Consider the following 19,461-nt stretch of genomic DNA (forward strand, 5'->3'; position numbering starts at 1 on the left):
AGTAGATAGGAAACAGGGAAAGTACCGTGGGTATGAGCAAAAGCACCATATGCTGATTGCAGCATAAATGTTGCTTCATGATTGGGCATAGAACTAATTCTTTAACATTAATTCTTTCTTTCTTCATTACATTAGATTTAAACGTACATTGACTACTTTTCTAAATGTAGTAGTTGAAACTTTTAGGAATGCCTTTCTTTTCATTATTAAATATGCATATCATTTATTAGGTGGCTATTTAAAGCACTGCTTTAGGGGAGCTTGGGTGGTTCAGTTGATTAACCATCCCACTCTTGATCTTGGCTCAGGTCATGATCTCTCAGTTCATGAGTTCAAGCCCTGCATTGGGCTCTCCGCTGATAGCACAGAGCCTGGTTGGGATTCTGTCTCTCCCTCTCTGTCCCTTCCCAGCTTGTGCTCTCTCTTACTCTCTCAATATAGATAAATAAACTTAAAAAAAAAAAAGCACTTCTTAAAGTCTTTGCATCATAGACATTATTATTCACTTAGTTATTCATTTAGTTCTCAAAATTCAATGAAACTGTATTATCACTATTATTATTCTTATTTTAAGGGCAAAAAATATTGGGATATTGGGTCTCAGATAGGTTAAAAGAGATTAAATAACTTGCCTCTTGCATGGCACAGAAGATGGTCTAAATGAGTCTTGACTATAAACTTGACTCCTTTCTATTTTTTTTTATGTATGTGATTCTTCATCACATACTTTTTTATATGTATACAATTTTTATATTTTTTTCTTATATGTGATTTCTATATGTGATTCTTCATCACACATTTGTTTGTATTTGCTATAGAGTATTATGGCAAGTCCATGATATCTTTTGAGAACTTTTTGTACGTTTTTCTACTGGATCCTCACAAAAAGCATATGAGATAGTGTATTGGAATGAGATTGGTCAAGAACTGAAATTACTTCCAGACTTCTAGGTAGGAAGGTACTTAGTACTTGGAAATGGCTTACAATATCGTTAAACTGCCTAAGAATGAAGGTCAGGAAAATTCACCACTAACTTCAGCAATAAGAACGTTGCAGGTACTGCAGGAAACCACAACTGATCATCGTGTCTACCTGCAGTCTGCAAAGAGTCCCAAAACATCCCCTGCTTTGCTTTCACTCTTCAGATATCATTCAACTCATCCCCTGGCAGAATCTAAACCTGAGCCCTGCTGGACAGGAGTCTAGAAAAGAGAGTTTTGTGACTCCCAGGCCCTGTACTTCAGAAGGATAGGAATGATGCTGAGTGTCAAGAGATAATATCTGGCATAGAAAGATTATTACTTCTATTTTATGTTGTAGAAAACTTAGCCTACACTCAGGTGACTCTAGAGCCAAAGCTTCCAAAGATTAGATCATAACCTCTGTCTGTAAGGAAAGTTATTTGAAGTTACAAAAATAGTTTGCAATTACTATGTAATTTTACATACTGTCCCTCTTCGTAGCTCATTTTAGTCTTCATTTGCATACTTGGAGATAATCCAACTGATCAAGAATGATGTAAAAAAACAAAGTCGAATGATTAATATGGATCTTTTATTTTTTGAATTCATGTAATTCATTGTTTTAAATTCTACATGCACAGTCCATCCAGTAAAACTAGCAGATCATTCAAGTCTGATAGTTTTAGTTTTGTTTTGTTTTATAGGAAACATAGTGACAAATTGTTATTCCATACACTAAATGAAGAATATATTGTTCAAATGTCTGTATCTGTTTAATTCTTTGTAAAGGTAATGCCTGAAAGATCATTTTCAGTTATTCCTTCCAGGTAGTCTTTACCAGCTAACCTGACTTAAGGAAGATGGAGTAAATGCATCAAAACATCTTAAAGAGCTAATCAGCCATAAGACAAGATTGATACTTAAGCATATGTGTACCTCATAGAATGAATTTTTAAAAATATTTATTGCAGTCAGCTTTAGTTTTGTTAATATTAATTAAGTACTAATGCTTTAGTAAAGCTTTCTCCAAAGCCTGTGTACATTCAATATCAGATCATGAGAACTATTTCCAATCACCCATATTTTTTACTCTGTTTACTGTTTTTGTAATTTAATCTGTATTTCTTTAATGGTTTTAACTTTTTTTAATATTTATTTATTTTTGAGAGAGAGACAGAGTGTGAGCAGGGGAGGAGCAGAGAGATAGGGAGACACAAAATCTGAAGCAGGCTCCAGGCCCCCAGCTGTCTGCACAGAGCCCGACGTGGGGCTTGAACTCGCGAACCGTGAGATCATGACCTGAGCCAAAGTAGGATGCTTAACCAACTGAGCCACCCAGGCACCCCCCCCCCTTTAACGGTTTTTAAAGTCTGTGGCATTACAAATTGAAACTGTGAGATTTTCTTAAACTTTATGTTTAAAATAATCCTCAGATATTTCCCCATCTCTCTCTCTCTCTCTCTCTCTCTCTCTCTCACACACACACACACACACACACACATACACACACAACCACTGCATATTTCATATGAAGTTAGAAACTGTGCTGAAGATTGAAAGAGTGAGTGGCTTATGCACTGACACAAACCAAGAGACTTTATCCTAAGAATCCTACAGGGGGTGATTAAGTGTTAGCTGAACAAGGATTTTGTGTGAACGTCCTCTAGAGGTATAAGTATAAAAATGAAAATTATGGAACAAACACAATAAAAAGATATGAAGGGATATAGTGATTACCACATTGCCACCAGTATAGTACTGATATATATGTATATACCATATATATATTTTAAATTTTAATTTCCAGTTGGTTATCATAGCATCACATAATACATACGAAATAAGGATTTTTTTAAATGAATGAGTGATTTAGAGGGAATGAATTTGTTTGTATAACTTGTCTTTCTGATCTTTTTTTCCTAATTACTAGAAAAATGACCAAAAGGAAATTGAAAAAAAAATAGTGAGACTTCACATTCAGTAACAATCACTTCATGTTTCATTATTAAAAAACTGTTCTATAATTTAATTTTTATAGCACTAAGTGAAACTTTGATTCACTATAATACAGGTTATTCGAAAGAATGAATCAATTTAGTATAGTATAGGACATGTGAAAAATTAATTTCTAGATTTTCGCAAGGTTTAACAATACCAGAAATTACATCATTGTCGATATATACCTCAGTAAATCAAAAGAGAATATCTTTCATATATTCATGCCTCAGAAGTTCATAACATGCCTCAGTTCCTCCTCCAGAGGAAATTAACAACTACAAATCCAGTATTTCTTTTCCTATACAAATGAAAATTTCTCACATTTAATAGAAGACTAATTAGAAAGCACAATTAGAGTCAGTAACCACTTATCATTTGTCTTCCTGCTCTAGGCTTCCGTTGTTTGTAGCACAATGTTGCATTAAGTCATTCACATAGGAATGGATGGTGTTATAAAATGCAGCAGGTAGATGGAGCTTATTCCCAAATCTGGGTGTCTTAACAGAATTAGTTCATAGCCCCTTTAACCTTTCCCATCCACTTTCACACATCTGGATGCATTTTAGGTGTGGTATTTGGAGTCGTGCCAGGGTGTATTACCATATGGAGAAGTTTTCCTATGCTCTCAAGTAAGTCCTGATATTTCAGAGGATGAGATATGTCCATTCATCACTTTTATGACATTTGACAGTATAAATAGGAATTTTTTTCCAGACATATATAAAGTTATAAACAGGTTGTGCATAGTAATTTTACTGAAAAACTTGGCAAACATTTGCTTTCATGAAGATGGGAGTTGTAACTGAGTCATTCTTTCAAAATCACAACAGTAATACATGGATGTTGTCAATGATCATGTGACAAGAAAACCATAGAACATAAACAAAATGTAGCCAATAGATAGGAAATGAAAATTTCTGGGAGATATGGAAGAGTGGCTCATTTCTTGTTTTGATTACTTTACTTTAAAATATGATTTGCAACTTACAAAAGCATTAATAAGAGGTTTCCAGAAGCTTAAATGCTTCTTATTTCTGCAGAAAACAAACATGTATTTGTAAACTTGTCATGGATATTATGAATGTGATTACACATCATCATCTGTAGCCTCATTGAAATTGTATTGGTACATGTTTTAAAATACAAAAATAAAATATTTTCCCCTTTGCCTTTCTTTCTAGCAGCTCTTAAACATGATATTTTTACTTTCTTTTGATGTAATAAAACAAAATACTATTTGATTAGGATATTTAGATGAGCTATCTTCATAGTTTTTTTCACAATAATGGGAAACATTTAATAGTGTGAATAAAAGCTACTTTCTGCAAAAATAGTAAAAAAGCTTATAAGCATAAATATTCAGAATAAATAACATATATCATAGAATTAGATTTATTTATTTTTTTAATTTTTAATTTACTTTATTTATTTTTTAAATTTACATCTAAATTAGTTAGCATATAGTGCAACAATGATTTCAGGAGTAGATTCCTTAGTGCCCCTTACCCATTTAGCCCATTCCCCCTCCCACATCCCCTCCAGCAACCCTCAGTTTGTTCTCCATATTTATGAGTCTCTTCTGTTTTGTCCCCCTCCCTGTTTTCATATTATTTTTGTTTCCCTTCCCTTATGTTCATCTGTTTTGTCTCTTAAATATCAGTGTTTTTTTTTTGTCTCTTCATATCAGTGAAGTCATATGACTTTTGTCTTTCTCTGACTGACTAATTTCACTTAGCATAATACCCTCCAGTTCCATCCACGTAGTTGCAAATGGCAAGATTTCATTCTTTTTGATTGCCGAGTAATGCTCCATTGTATATATATACCACCTCTTCTTCATCCATTCATCCATTGATGGACATTTGGGCTCTTTCTATACTTTGGCTATTGTTGATAGTGCTGTTATAAACACAGGGGTGCATGTGTCCCTTTGAAACAGCACCCCTGTATCCCTTGGATAAATGCCTAGTAGTGCAATTGCTGGGTCGTAGGGTAGTTCTATTTTTAGTTTTTTGACGAACCTCCATACTGTTTTCCAGAGTGGCTGCACCAGCTTGCATTCCTGTAGAATTATATTTATTAATAGTATAATCAATTTAGATATAAAATGGACTTTAATAGTTTCACATAGTCTCCTTTCTACCTATGTACAAATACAAGAGGTACAAAAATAATATTCGTTGTGATATAATATATTACGTACAGTCTAAGATATTAAAGTGAAGCCTACATGGACTGTCAGATATCAGAAATCATATTCTCATAGCTGGACAAATTAGCAGATGAGAATAAGTGTGCCACTCCACATAATCAACACTGAAATGTTCCATTGGAATGAATGAAACTTGAATACGCGTCCTTGTTGAAAAGACCATAGGTGATCACAGAACGGTCAGTTTATGAATTCATCATAACTTCTGCTCCAAACGTGAAGATACATGCTAAATCTATTTTGTAAGTTTAAACTATAATCTTGGAAAGTCTGTAGATACACTGGCCTCCAATTATGCATTATCTTCAGCATTCCTATTCTCCAGGTGCTAAGAGCTTATACTTCTTGAAGCATACATCCTTCTATCTATGATAAATAATTTATATCAGCACAATTAATCGATGGATGTCAAAGGACTTAGACCAGTTTAAGCTTGTAAACAACTGCTGTCACAACTAACATATCTTAATAGAACAAGGCCTTTTGAGTTCCAGATCCTTGAGTTTGAGATCCTTTTCTTTGTGCAAGCCCTATCAGTATACTTCAAAGCCTCAAGGCTATGGCAAATATTGTTAATAGACTTGCAGCTTTAATTAAGTTCATGACCCAAGATTTAGCTTTATATGGATTCTCCAACATATCAGATTATTTTCTATGTTAGAGTAATTCAAACTGCTGCGTTCTCTAATAAACATTATGCCATTAACACGAGTATTTAAGTAGATAGATGTTTGCAGAACTTGCTGCTGACTTCTAACTGGATAATAGAGCATGAACTTTCCAAACCTAAGAAATTTGCAACTGAAGGCTTTCTTTTGATTCTACGCAAAATTATGACATCTTTCCTTCATTACACAAGTCTTTTTAATAATAATTTAAATTTCAACATTGAGTTTTTTAAATTATGTCTTTGAATCTAGTATGGTAACTTCTTTGAAATTCACTAATTATTAAAAAAACCTCATTAAATGGAGTACTCAAACTAAATTTTTGAATGGTAAATAATTTACATACTGTGATACCAACATTTAAGACTATTTTTCTCAAACTCAACAATAAATCCATTTATTTAACCCCTACCAAAGTCACTTTTCACATTTTTAAAAATATTTATCTACTAGGGAAAAGTAAGAAAATAAAGCTCTGGTTTCAATTAAAACGTAAAATGAAAGACTGAATTTTTCTCTTACAACTGTCTATTTAAATTGTTGTATATTCAAAGAATCAGATTCCATTGAGAATTTATTTTAACTTTTAAAAGAAATTCATTCTCAAACTAATATTTTCTTAGTTTGTAGTTTCTTCTGCAATTTCCATAGTTGCTATATGTTTTAATACATGAGTAAGTCTACCTAATTTGGGTTTTTTTTTTTCCATTCTTAATTTTGGACTGAAATAGCCTATAGTGTCTATTTAAATTAAATTCAGATGTCTATATTAAATTCTAATTTTGTGAGAGGTAAATAAGATAGCTAATTTATATAAATTACAAAAAAAAAAACCACCTAATTTTCTTTTGTTGTTGTTGTTTACACCACAAGTTTAAAAGGTAGTCATTCCCAACAGGATTCTAAAGAGGTTGTATTTGAGATTTATAGTATCAATGACTTGGGCTTTTATACACAGATATTTTTCTTGGAGGAAATTTAAGTCCAAATATGTGAGTATTGTTCATGCCCATGCTCCCTAAATTGGTTACTCTTTGCTCCCCGTTTCCAGTCATCAAAAAGTAAAGCTGTAATTTTGGAACCCACTAACTTGTTTTCACAATATAAGTGTTCTACTGACTGCATTTGTCCAGTATGTTAATCTATGTACACATGACCCTTAAACAATACACTTTTGAACTGTGCAGGGTCCATGTATATGTATATATTTACATATATATATATATGTATATATATATTTTGATAAATATAGTACAGTATTATAAACGTATTTTCTCCTTCCTTTTCATTTTCTTAATAACATTTTATTTTCTCAAGGTTACTTTATTATAAAAATACAGTATATTAATACATATATAAAACGTGTTAATTGACTATGTTATTGGCAAAGCTTCTGATCGACAGCAGGCTGTTAGTAATTAACTCTTGGGGGAGTCAAAAGTTATATGTGGATTTTCAACTGAGGGGGGTTGGCTTCCTTAAAAACCCTGTATTGTTCAAGAACAACTGTACTCAATACATGCTACTTTTAACATAATTCTAAAAGAAATTTTCAAAAGAAAAAAAAAAGAAAATGAAACCTTATTTAGTCCCATAGCACATGTGAAAATTATGTATGTTCTTATAGTGGAGAAAAATACAAGTAGTGGATATGACATTCCTGATAGCAAATAAATAATTAAAAGTACAGCCCATAGGCCTTATTTATTGGGCAATACTAATATTTTATTAAAGAAAAAAATTCACTTCTCTAGAATGATCTGTCAGAAATCCAATTGGAAAACGCCACAGGAAAGAGTTCTATGACATAGCATCTCTCTTATGATATTGTACAGGCTTATAATAAAGTTCTTCTGCCTGTTTCTCAAATGTAACTAATTGTTATAATGCTTAAAACCCAATTTCTGTGCCTCTAGATTGGTAACTTGTTTATTTTCATTATTTCCCTTTAGAATGGAAAGGTATTCTAAAATTGTTATTGTTTTACCTTTTAAGGAGGTTCCCAATTTTATTTATAAAGAAAAAATGTTGTTTATGACCCTATGATGTAGAGAAACATGTTTAGTTAGTAATGTCATGCATTCTGACTCATGCTTATAATTTTAACTGGAACAATTGTGGCTACATAATCAAGCCACAAAAACAGAACTAAATTAAACAAAATTTTGACTATGTTTTAAGCATAGTAATCATGATAAAATGGATTATCTATGCTCATAGAAACATTTCTAGTTCTTATACTAAGAAGTAGAAAATAACTTTCTGGAAAAAAACTCTATTTAATTAAGTAACTAAACCCTCATATCAATAAGTGGAAATTAACAAAGAACTCTATACCATCTTATTGTTTCTGGGAATTGGAAAACTAGAAGCTATTCTAACAAATAAGTCATTACAGTATTTTAAAATTATAGAAAAGTGACATTGGAACAACCAAAAACAGATAGGACTGACCATAAACTCTAAATTTGGCCTACCAAGTGGCTAAGTATTCACCCACAGCTTTGCAAAACCTAGATATGGGAGCAGACCTACATTGGTCTTGTGCCATAGTTTTGCAATTTCTTAGGCAAAATATTAGACTTCAAGAGCCTCTTCTTTTTCATCTGTGAAATGTAAAAGTTTCCTATTGTTTGGATTAATCTCCCCCATTAAAATGGAAATGCCATGTTCTGACACTTATCTGCTTTTTTTTTTTTTGACTGCCATATCCCCATCTTAGAAGATGGCCAGTAATAGTTAATATTAATGGATTTAAGATCTATGAGGAGTTCTTGGATACTGAATGATGTGCTGGTTGTGTGTGAATGTTTTAGAAAAAAGACAAGGTATCCATAACTTGTAGTCAAGAGTAAATCTTAAGTATTTGAAATATATGATGTGTTTCTGGATTTCTTATTCTTTTTTACAACAGAAATTTTTAAGTGAAGGGATATTTCGGAGAGGGAAAATATTTTAGTTTGACAAATAAGCTAAACAAAATTGATTCTTACCTTTACAAAAATCTGAGTCAAGGAAATCTCTATAGTGAGAATTATACTATAGAACTTTCAAATCTCATTATAAAATTGAAAAAAGAAGCAACACTGACAAGAGAAAATAAGTTCAGTGAAAACATTTAAATATGTTCACATTTGTGATTTTCCTGAAAACAGTAGTTCCTTCCAAGATGATTATATAAATTATTTCCCAACTATTTTAATGCACATCTTTACACTGAGACAAGTAAATAGGATTTTGAACTCTGAGGTATTCCAATTTTCTCATGGCAAGTAAAATGTTCTTATATTTCTTTTCTCCAAGATATGATCTCTCAGAACAGATTTTTACATATGGTGATGCAGTAATGGTATCAATATGTTTGGATAAGATTTTTAAAATGAATTTGATACTTTTCAGGGAAACTGTGTGAATCTTCAGTCAATTACTGTGAATGTAACCCCTGTTTTAATGGAGGTTCCTGCCAAAGTGGTGTGGAGTCATACTATTGCCATTGTCCATTTGGTGAGTTCAGCTTACTTATTGATATAAAATATCAATCTATTTTGGCATACAGTTTAGCAATTTTATTTTATTGTGGCCATGAGTGATTAAGAAAATATTAGTTGCTTTACACAGGAGGTTTTAGCAAAATGAAGGTACAAAGGCTTAATACATTTTTAAAAAGTTAATTATGGAATGCCCTTGAATATATTGCTTTGATTATTACTAGAAAAGTAATTGATGCAAGATAATTGAATTTGATGTTGTCTCCTCAGGACATTTCCCTTCAATATTTATGGATGACTTCTTTTTAGCCTGGAACATATCAAAGAAAAAATCTTTTAAAGCACTCTATGACGTCACTCCCTACTTAAAATCTTTAAGGATAATTAATCGAATTGGTTTTTGTTTGTTTTGCTTTTTTTTTACATTAATTCATTCACTTCTAATAGAAGGATTTAATAACTAGACATGCAATTTTCATGACAGGCTTTTTGTAGATACTACCAAATAACTAATCAAAATTCAGACTAATAATGTCTTTTTTGAAAAAGAAAGTTGTTACAATTTTTTTTTAACACATTAGTATCTATTGACCATACTGGAATGAACTAGAAGATTTCTTTCAGATCTCACTCAAAGGTTATCCAGCACTGAGACCACCAAGGACTATGAAAACAGCTTTGGAGCAAGCTTTTATTTTAACCTGGGTTGTTTCAGCGCTTTGTGATTATTCCATTTATTTAAGGGATACCTTACCCCACAATATAGTATTCATCCCCAGATGTCCTACAGTAATTAAAGACCCTAATCTCTCTCCATAAACAAGAGAAGAGAAAGATATTTTGTAGTCTTTTGAGCATATCATTGTGCTGTATGGACTCTGAAAAGTGAATCTCAACATATATTGGAGAATAGAATTTAAAACAGAATCTGAGATTTCTAGTAAAAGTAAAATGTAGTGTTAATTCATTTTCAAATGACTCCATGACTCTATCTAGTTTTATCTTCGCAAAGCACAACATCAGTAGAATGATAAAGGAAAACAGAATATAAGTATCTAATTGTGAGCCATGCATTTAGCAGTGGTTCTGAGGTCCAGAAATTGAGGACTTTCTCTAAAGTCAAAAAAATAAAAATGAAACAAAACTACCCCAAGATGATATAGTAACTAGAACACAATATTATTTTTAGTTCAGTGACACTTACAGGATCCCTGCTTTTTAAAAATTTTTTTTGAGATTCTCACCAACAATGCTTCTGAAGCAGTGAAAAGTAGATTAAGGTCAAAATAACCACAACTTTAGATCTTCTAAAAACTTCTTTCAGTAATCTCTTATAATCCTAAAGGGTGCTGCTTTCTATAGATAACCACAAGCAGGTTTCATGGTTTAACTTGTATTTGGAATGAAAGATAAGGGGATTGGAATGCAAAGTGGAAAAAATGAATTTTCAAGTGACTGAAGAAAGGTTTTTACATTTTTAGAGATTGCATTGCATTTCAGTTGCAAATATGAAGACTTAAGATAATTGATACCAAATAGAAACAAGTCGTTGCTGCAGGGTAGCTGATACAACAATCATTGCCTATTGGGCAAAAGTGTTTGGGGTCCAAATGGACCTTGCCTTCACCCTACCTGAGTTCCCCAGGGAAAGCGGACTAGCACAACAATGTAAATTAGAGGCAGATCACATACAGCTGGCAGCAGATTTCTCCCACTGTTTCTTCCAGTGGCAAACAAACAAACAAACAAACATTATGTAAACTTTGACATTGTCAGTTGGCAAAAGAAGATTTATAAAAGAAAAGAAAACAGAAAACCTTAAAACAAGAATACATGACTGGAGACCAGAGAGAATTAAAGGATAAAGTATTTTCCTTTTCAAATTGAATGTGGGTGAACCATACAAATACAAATGACAGATGGAATGCCTCAAACAAATAGCTGGAGGTAGTTACACATGCATCCTATAAAACAACATCCTAACTGTAATTTTGAAATTGGGAAAAAATTTTGCACTGTTTACTTTCTCATCAGTGAAAGATTTGTTGTTTGGATTTTTAAAATTTTTTCAGATTTTTATTTTTTTGGATTTTGTTTTAGAAAAGCATAAGTGCTTACGATTTTATAAAGGAAGCCTGTATAACTATAACTTCCTATGTATGTATATATATGTATAACTATCCACACACAAAATATTCCTTATTAGAGTAATTTTAATAATTTCACCTGATCTTTGTGTAGATTTATTTCACAGCATTTCATTTGGAGGGCTGTGTTAAAATCTTCATTAAATTTTATTTTATTTTAAAAACAAGAATGTACCTTTCTCTAAGAAAAATATTCCATAAACAAATATTTTCATGAATCAATTTGTATCTAGTGCCTATTTGAATAAAAATGTAGGACATCTGTCCAGTATGTATATTCATTTTGCATAAATCAATTTTTAAGCACGTGTTCATATTTTTAATTAGAAGGGGCCTAAGAGAACACACAGTACAATTTTTTACTCAATAGTCTATTTCATTTCTATGCTCCATCTTTGCTTGTTCTTTTAACTTTCATTACTCTTCCTGTATATATAAGCAAGATATATGTAATATAGTAAATGAACATTTAATATAAATAAAATTTAAAAATTTGTGTATATATGTTATATATATATACACATTATTAATTATATAATAATATATGATATATATCATATATTTATGATATATAAATAAATGTATGAAATATTGACAATAGATATAACTTCTATTATATGTTTGCTTTTTCCTTAATGCAGCTAATGTTTAGAAATAACTCATATGCATATTTCCTACATATTTATGATTATTATCTCAGCCTTGACAGAGAAGGAAAAGATAAACAACACAAGCTTTTACAGCAACTTCTAGGCCGTTTTAATTTAAAGAACATTTGGATATAAAATGTGATGTAGTCAAAACAACTAGACAATCAGTAGATCTGGCCTCAAATTCTGGCTCTGTCTCCCATGGTTTTGTGACCTCAGGCAAGTTTTAAATATTCTGTAAAATGATGGCATTAGTTTCTTCTAGCTTAACAATTCCCTGACTAAATTTAACGCATTTACAAGAGATATACAGCCAAAATTAAGGAATGGAACCTTTGCCAGTTAATAAGAATCATGATGTATTGGCATGGGTTAATTTTCCAATCATTTGCTACAGTCTACTAATATTTGTGGGAAAAGAATTTTGGCGTAGCACTGTAACATCAATAAAACTCATTTTTCAAGTTTGAAAAAGAACCAGCACAAACAAGTGGGGATACTGGATTTCAAAAAAAAAAAAAAAAAAGCAGAAAGCTATTTTAAAGTAGTCTGTTGTAAATCATACTCAAAGAAGGTATAAAGCAAGACAGAGATAAAAAACTTAAGACAGTTATTTCCTTTCCTAAAAGCAGTGGTTCCCTAATCTAGTGGCTCTCGAAAATATCATGAGTGTAGTGATTAATTCTTTTTGAAGGTCAAAACAAAATTTACCATCAATTGAATTAAAATTGTTTTTAAGAATTAAGTATTGTAAGGGAAGTATCTCAGTTGAAAATTACAGCATATTAGAACTTTTAAAATGGTGACAAACTAATTTTGAAAGTTTTCCAGGGAAGAAATAACTTCAGACATACTCCATTCCACTAATTCTAATGTTTAGAAATGGGACCTACTTAGGTATGGTTTTTAGTTGGCCAAAGAGAAGCAAGTACAGTAGTTCATCATCTCTCATATGCCTTAAAGATCATTGATTTGTTCTATTTCAATTTAATTTAGACAATATTCTTTGGAGAATAATACAAAATAAGGCTGGTAAAACCTGAATAATTATTGCAACATAAAAATATTTTAACCAAAATCATTTACTAAAACTTCACTGGAATTTGATGTGTCAATTTGTCAATTTTTTCATCTACAGGTGTCTTTGGAAAGCACTGTGAGTTGAACAGTTATGGATTTGAGGAGCTGTCATACATGGAATTTCCCAGCTTGGACCCCAATAACAACTATATTTATGTCAAATTTGCAACTATTAAAAGTCATGCTTTACTGCTTTACAACTATGACAACCAGACAGGGGACCGGGCTGAGTTTTTGGCCCTTGAAATTGCTGAAGAAAGATTAAGATTCTCTTATAATTTAGGCAGTGGTACATATAAACTCACCACTATGAAGAAAGTGTCAGATGGACATTTTCACACTGTGATTGCCCGGAGAGCAGGAATGGTAAGACATTTCATTTTACGTTAAAACTTGTTTTATTGTTGTACATCCAGTCAATCAGGCCTTCAAGTTAAAGCATGAATTAAGGTTCAAATTTAACCAGTTTTGGTATGAACTATAGCCACAAGTAGGTAATAATCTTTCTTTTGCTCATGACAGCTATGCCTGTCACAAAAAACAACTTGTCTCAAAAATAATAAAAGGAAGCAAAGTAAATAAAACATCCTAGTGCATAAATATTCCATTTTATACATTTCCTATATATGTTTAAGGCCATGTCAGAACTGTACTTAAAATGGCTACTTTTGTAAGTATCCTTGTCCTAACTGAAGAAACAATTTAAAAACAAATGAAAAAAACTTTTCTGTAAATAAATTACTGATAAAAGATGATGCTAACACATATTCCAAAACAGTCGTGAGTAGTCCTTACTGCACTTAGCTCCTCAATACGCTGTCATCTGTGAGGTCTATCACAGGAGACTGCAATAAAATGAAGTTCTGTTTGCTGACTAGCTAAAGTATTTTTAGAATTTTAAACTCAGTAATATTCAAGATTTCCATATTATATTCCACTTAATTATATGGCTCTCATGTTACAGTAAGACAGTATGTATTTATTTAGTACTTGTGTTCATTAAACAAGTATTTTTTTTCTTTAAAAAGGAAAATGCATGATGTATTTTACCTGTAAGTGTTTGAAACCATTTGATACAGAGCAATACATCTAGAATGGAAAGACACACACACACACACACACACACACACACACACATATTTACTTACTTACCAACTATCTCTTCATGGTTCCCCCACCCCCATTTTCAACAACTATCAAGGGTTTTTGAAAAAGTAAATGCTAACAAAAACTATTTTAAAATATTTTTGGATTTTATCATCAAACTTCTAAAATTATAACTACTCTTTAAAATTTACATTCTACCCTACATAGAAATAGAGTTAAAGGTTGAAGTCATGTATTAAAATAAACATTTGGGGCACCTGGGTGACTCAGTAGATTAAGCATCCAACTTCATCTCAGGTCATGATCTCGTAGTTCATAAGTTGGAGCCCCTCTGCTGTCAGTGGGGAGCCCACTTTGGATCCTGTATTCCCTCTCTCTCTCTGCCCCTTCCCTGCTTAGGCACTCTCTCTCAAAAATAAATAAATATTTGAAATAAAAATTAGCCAAAAGAACAAAATAAATGCTCTGAAATCATTTTTTAAATGAAGAAATGTGATCTAAATGATTATAGTTTTATGTCTCAGCTCTGTGACAATCCAGAAAAATATAAAAAATACAGTGAGTTATATAGTTTTGAAACTGATCAAATGAATCATATATTTGTCTGACAATAGAAATTTTTGGGCACTAAATTTTGGGACCACTTTATATTGTTGGACTACATATAAGCAATTTATAGAAAGAACATAGAAACTATTTCTGCTATTTTTTCTGTGATCCACAGTTTTAAAGGAAAAACTTTTGTGCCCTTCCTAATTACAAATTTCATAAAGGCATAAGACAGGAGGAATCTTATTATATTGATTTTTTTTCTGACAAACATAAATAACAAACAATCTTTATCAAAGTATCAAATTCCCCATTTGTTTTTAGCAGTACTTTAAATCCATGTGGGATTTTTGGGGGTTTTGTTTTGTTTGTTTTGTGTGTGTGTGTGTGTGTGTGTGTGTGTGTTTAATGGCATCAGATACAATGGCTTTTCTCTCCTCCACTCTAATATAACTTAGAAAAGAAGATTTTAAACAATTTTTTAAATACAGAAACACAAAGGACAAAAAAAAAAAAAGGAATGATGATGGATATAAAGATGACCAGATGATTTTATCAACATCATCAAGGTTAGATGTTCAGATACTCATCCACTGATATCTCCATATCCATTGTGTTACATTCAGGGTCTTACAAGGCTAGTAGTTGTAATTTATTAAAATATAAGTGAGGAAACAATAAAAGTATTAGTGAAAATTTATGAATCATTTAAATTATATATTATATTACTTTATATATTGTCTTCCATTTTCTTATGAACTTGGTATTAGCATTCTGTAACTATAACTTTATTCTAACATATATTAATTTATAAAATGTTTACTTAAAAAATTATCCCCGATATTCCGAAAATGAGACCAAAACGAGAATAAAATTTAGTAACAGTAACTTATTTTTTTTAATGTTTATTTATTTATTTTTGAGAGAGAGCATAAGGGGGGAGGGGCAGAGAGAGAGGGAGACACAGAATCTGAAGCAGAGAATCTGAAGCAGGCTCCAGGCTCTGAGTTGTCAGTGAGAAGTCCAGCCTGGGCCTTGAACCCACAAACCACCAGATCATGTCCTGAGCTGAAGTCCAAAGCTTAACCGACTGAGCCACCCAGGTGCCCCTAGTAACAGTAATTTAAAACATTGATATTCTAAAAATAATTAAAAAAAAAATCTACTTGAAAAATACTCATTTGGAGACTGTATTTGATAATAATTCAAGATGGGTTGTGTTTTGAAAAGGGGTTGGGCAGAAAATCAAAGTGGTCTATAAATGGGAATAATATCTCCACATTTTGGTATTATTGCAAGGATTAATATAAATTATATCTAAAATTTTATATATTGTTGTATATTTTACATATAGTTTTCTTTATAAAAATTTATATATTTTATATATTTTTAAATATTTGATATTAAATAGGTGCTTGTTGAATGTTAGTCACCCTGAGTTTTCAAAACCATGGTTCCATACATCCTTTTGAGGTTAGAAAAAATGTTTTAATCTCAATAAATTTTAATTATGAGTAGTGCCTAAAAAATCATACTGACTTCAGTGAATTCTAATAGGGGTATAACAAGCAAATCTTGGCAATAATAATTTTTTAGGTTAGTAATAAGTTAGTATGCACCTTCCTGCCTGAGCTTTTTTAAACCAGCCTAATACCAAACTAGTATTCTCAGAGGAAGACCTTTAGGAGAATACAAATTTAGAAAAGTCCAATATTCCTGATTATCCATTTACTCTGGCATTATTGAAACAGACAGAATTAGAACAAGCATATGGAGTCTGGTATCGATATTGTATATTGGGGCTTACATTAGCCACAATGATTTCCTAATAATGACAGCATCCTAATGGGGGCATAGCAGGTGGGAGATAACTATATTGCTAAGATATTGTCAACAGCCATTTATGTAGAATAGGTGATTTTATCTGATGACTTCCAAGGCCCCTTTAAATTTTATGACCATTTAATTCTATCTAAATTTAGGACTTGGGAGCAAGAGGGAAAAAAAAAAAAAAAAAAAAAAAAAAAAAGAGGTACTATGTGTATGCCAAAAGTGATAGAAAAAAAATTCTTTCAGTTCATTTGTAGTATGTGGCTATCAAGTTTTAAATAATACCAAATGTGGAAAAAAATACCTTTGTCATTAGTACTTCAGTCAGAGGAAAAAAGTATCTTCCTATTTTAGAAAAGACCCAAAAGAAGGCCCCTACTGGATTTTGAATCTGTCATTTTCTACAGTTCAAAGGGATTTTGTTAGAAACTGGCAAAATCATTAACTTCTCAGCTTTGAATCACTGAATAGACAGGATACAAACATGTCAATTTACAGCAGTACTGGTAGAAAAATTCAACAGTACAAGAAAGCACATTTAACTCTGACGATTAAATTGCATAGGGTGTTATTCAAATAAAACTTCCCCTCAGACGTTCTGTATCATGAAGCTTTTAGAAAATCAGAAAATTATGTTAAGATTTATCAAAATATTATGCCACTATCTAAAGTGTTTTTTTTCCTAGTTGAGTCATTCATAAATATCTATGTGATATTCTCTAGTTGAAAATATCAACTAGATGAGAGAGAATCCCAAGCAGGTCTGCACCGTCAGCATGGAGTCCGATACGGGGCTCAAACTCACAAACTGTGAGATCGTGACCTGACCAGAATCAAGCGCTGGACTGTCAATTCACTGAGCCACCCAGGTGCCCTATCGGTTTTTCACTTATACACAAGGGGCCTGGTGAAGATTTTTCAAAGTACTTCCCACTTCTTATATGTAATAATGTCACAGTTTTAGACATGTAAAAGAAATATGTGCCCAAAATTTGATATTATAGGTGTATTACGTCATAACATACTAAGCCAAAATGTTATCACAACTTCAAAATCATGTCCACGTAGAAACAAGTACTGGGCAGTGTTGGCCGAAAAGGACAATAGGGACAGCAGAACCCAGGATGAATGTTTCCTTCTCCTACTTTATAGGCAGCTTCCTTAACTGTGGACTCTTGTTCTGAGAACCAAGAACCAGGGTATTGCACTGTCAGTAATGTGGCAGTTTCCGATGACTGGTAAGTAAAATTATTCGTTTGATCTTATTATTACATGACCTTAAAAAGGAAATTCTACATTTAAAAATAATTTTATTATGCTAAGCGTTATGAGAGTTTACAATATTTTATGCTCTCCAAAGGAATTTTTACTCTGTAAATAAAAAGTTAATAATGAGTATAAAAAATATGTAAAAATGGTGTGACACGAGATGGGAGAGATGAGGACAAATAGAGGAAGGAAAGACTAACATGGCCTGTGCTCTTTGAGTAGATCATGAAATTGTTGCCTATGACCTGGGTCCTGCAAGGCTAGACTAAAGATCCCAGTCTTTACCTCTTTTGGAAGTTGTATACCACAATTATCCACAGATACTTTTCAATGGCACCTCAGGAAGAGACACAGAATTATGCCATCTAAAACCTAAGTGATGTTAACAGAAATAACAACAGAGAAAAATAAATATTGACATATCATCTAGGACATTAATTAACATATTGGCATTATTATCATCTTGTGGGGAAGAAAAATGTATAATCTAACATTAATATTATCTAACACTAATTAATCTAACATTAATATAATCACTATTTCTGCTGCACTTTATCTTGTCTCTGATGTTATGCTGCTTCTTGCTAATTCAGCATTGTTTTATACATCCATTTGGCTAACTGAAAATGTCACTTCCATAAGTTTTATTATTTTTCATGCCTTGAAAACCTAATAATCCTGTAGAAATCTGTAAGGGAATATGCATCAATAGGTAATATTTTCCATTCAAATTTACCACGCTATAACACATGCCAGAAAGTTATATTCACTCTTTTTAAAGCTAAACATTCTACTGAAATCTATCATGTTGGAGCTAATATACTTATCTTTGCTTTCTCATGTAGGACTCTTGACGTTCAGCCAAATCGAGTCACAGTTGGAGGTATCAGATCCCTAGATCCGATCCTTCAGAGGAGAGGACACGTGGAAAGCCATGATTTTGTTGGGTGCATAATGGAGTTTGCAGTCAATGGAAGGCCTCTGGAACCCAGCCAAGCTCTGGCAGCACAAGGCATCCTAGATCAGTATGACAATTTTATTTCTTATTATTTTAAATAAAAATGAACAAAATGCATGATAATTGAGCATCCAAAGCTGAAATTATTGTGACCACAGTTCTAAAAGTATCAAATGTTTTACATTGTTTTGAATTTTAAATGTTCATTTCATTTAATTACTTATTTAATTTAATTACCACCAGCTAACTTTTACAGTTAACACAGAAATTATTTGAATTAATTAACTTATTAAATTTAAATATTTACTGTTTGGCATAAAATGTGATATTTACTTAGAAAATTAACTCTTATTTTCTGGAGTGTAAGAAAAATATACCTATGCTTTTACGCCTATATGCGCTTCAAAACAGTTGTGAAGATTATAATGACAAGTAGATGAATCACATAGAAAAGTATCTGCCACATAATGATGTATAAATGTTAGTAATAATGTATACAAAAAAACATTTGATATTAAATAGCTTTACATACAAACATATAT

General features: G+C 31.8%; 1 protein-coding gene across 1 annotated transcript in view; it reads left to right on the forward strand.

Annotated features, from left to right (window-relative positions):
• The window catches only part of FAT4 (FAT atypical cadherin 4), a 165,236-nt gene extending 146,175 nt beyond the window's left edge, over positions 1–19,061 (forward strand). Inside the window, exons 10-13 of the mRNA XM_049631149.1 lie at positions 9,241–9,345; positions 13,265–13,572; positions 17,845–17,930; positions 18,807–19,061. Coding sequence (XP_049487106.1) covers positions 9,241–9,345; positions 13,265–13,572; positions 17,845–17,930; positions 18,807–19,020 — 713 coding nt within the window. The 3' untranslated portion in view covers positions 19,021–19,061. The remainder of the gene's footprint in view (positions 1–9,240; positions 9,346–13,264; positions 13,573–17,844; positions 17,931–18,806) is intronic.
• The last annotated feature ends 400 nt before the right edge of the window (positions 19,062–19,461 follow it).

Source organism: Panthera uncia, chromosome B1 (assembly GCF_023721935.1).
Source record: "Panthera uncia isolate 11264 chromosome B1, Puncia_PCG_1.0, whole genome shotgun sequence".
Taxonomy (NCBI): Eukaryota; Metazoa; Chordata; class Mammalia; order Carnivora; family Felidae; genus Panthera; species Panthera uncia.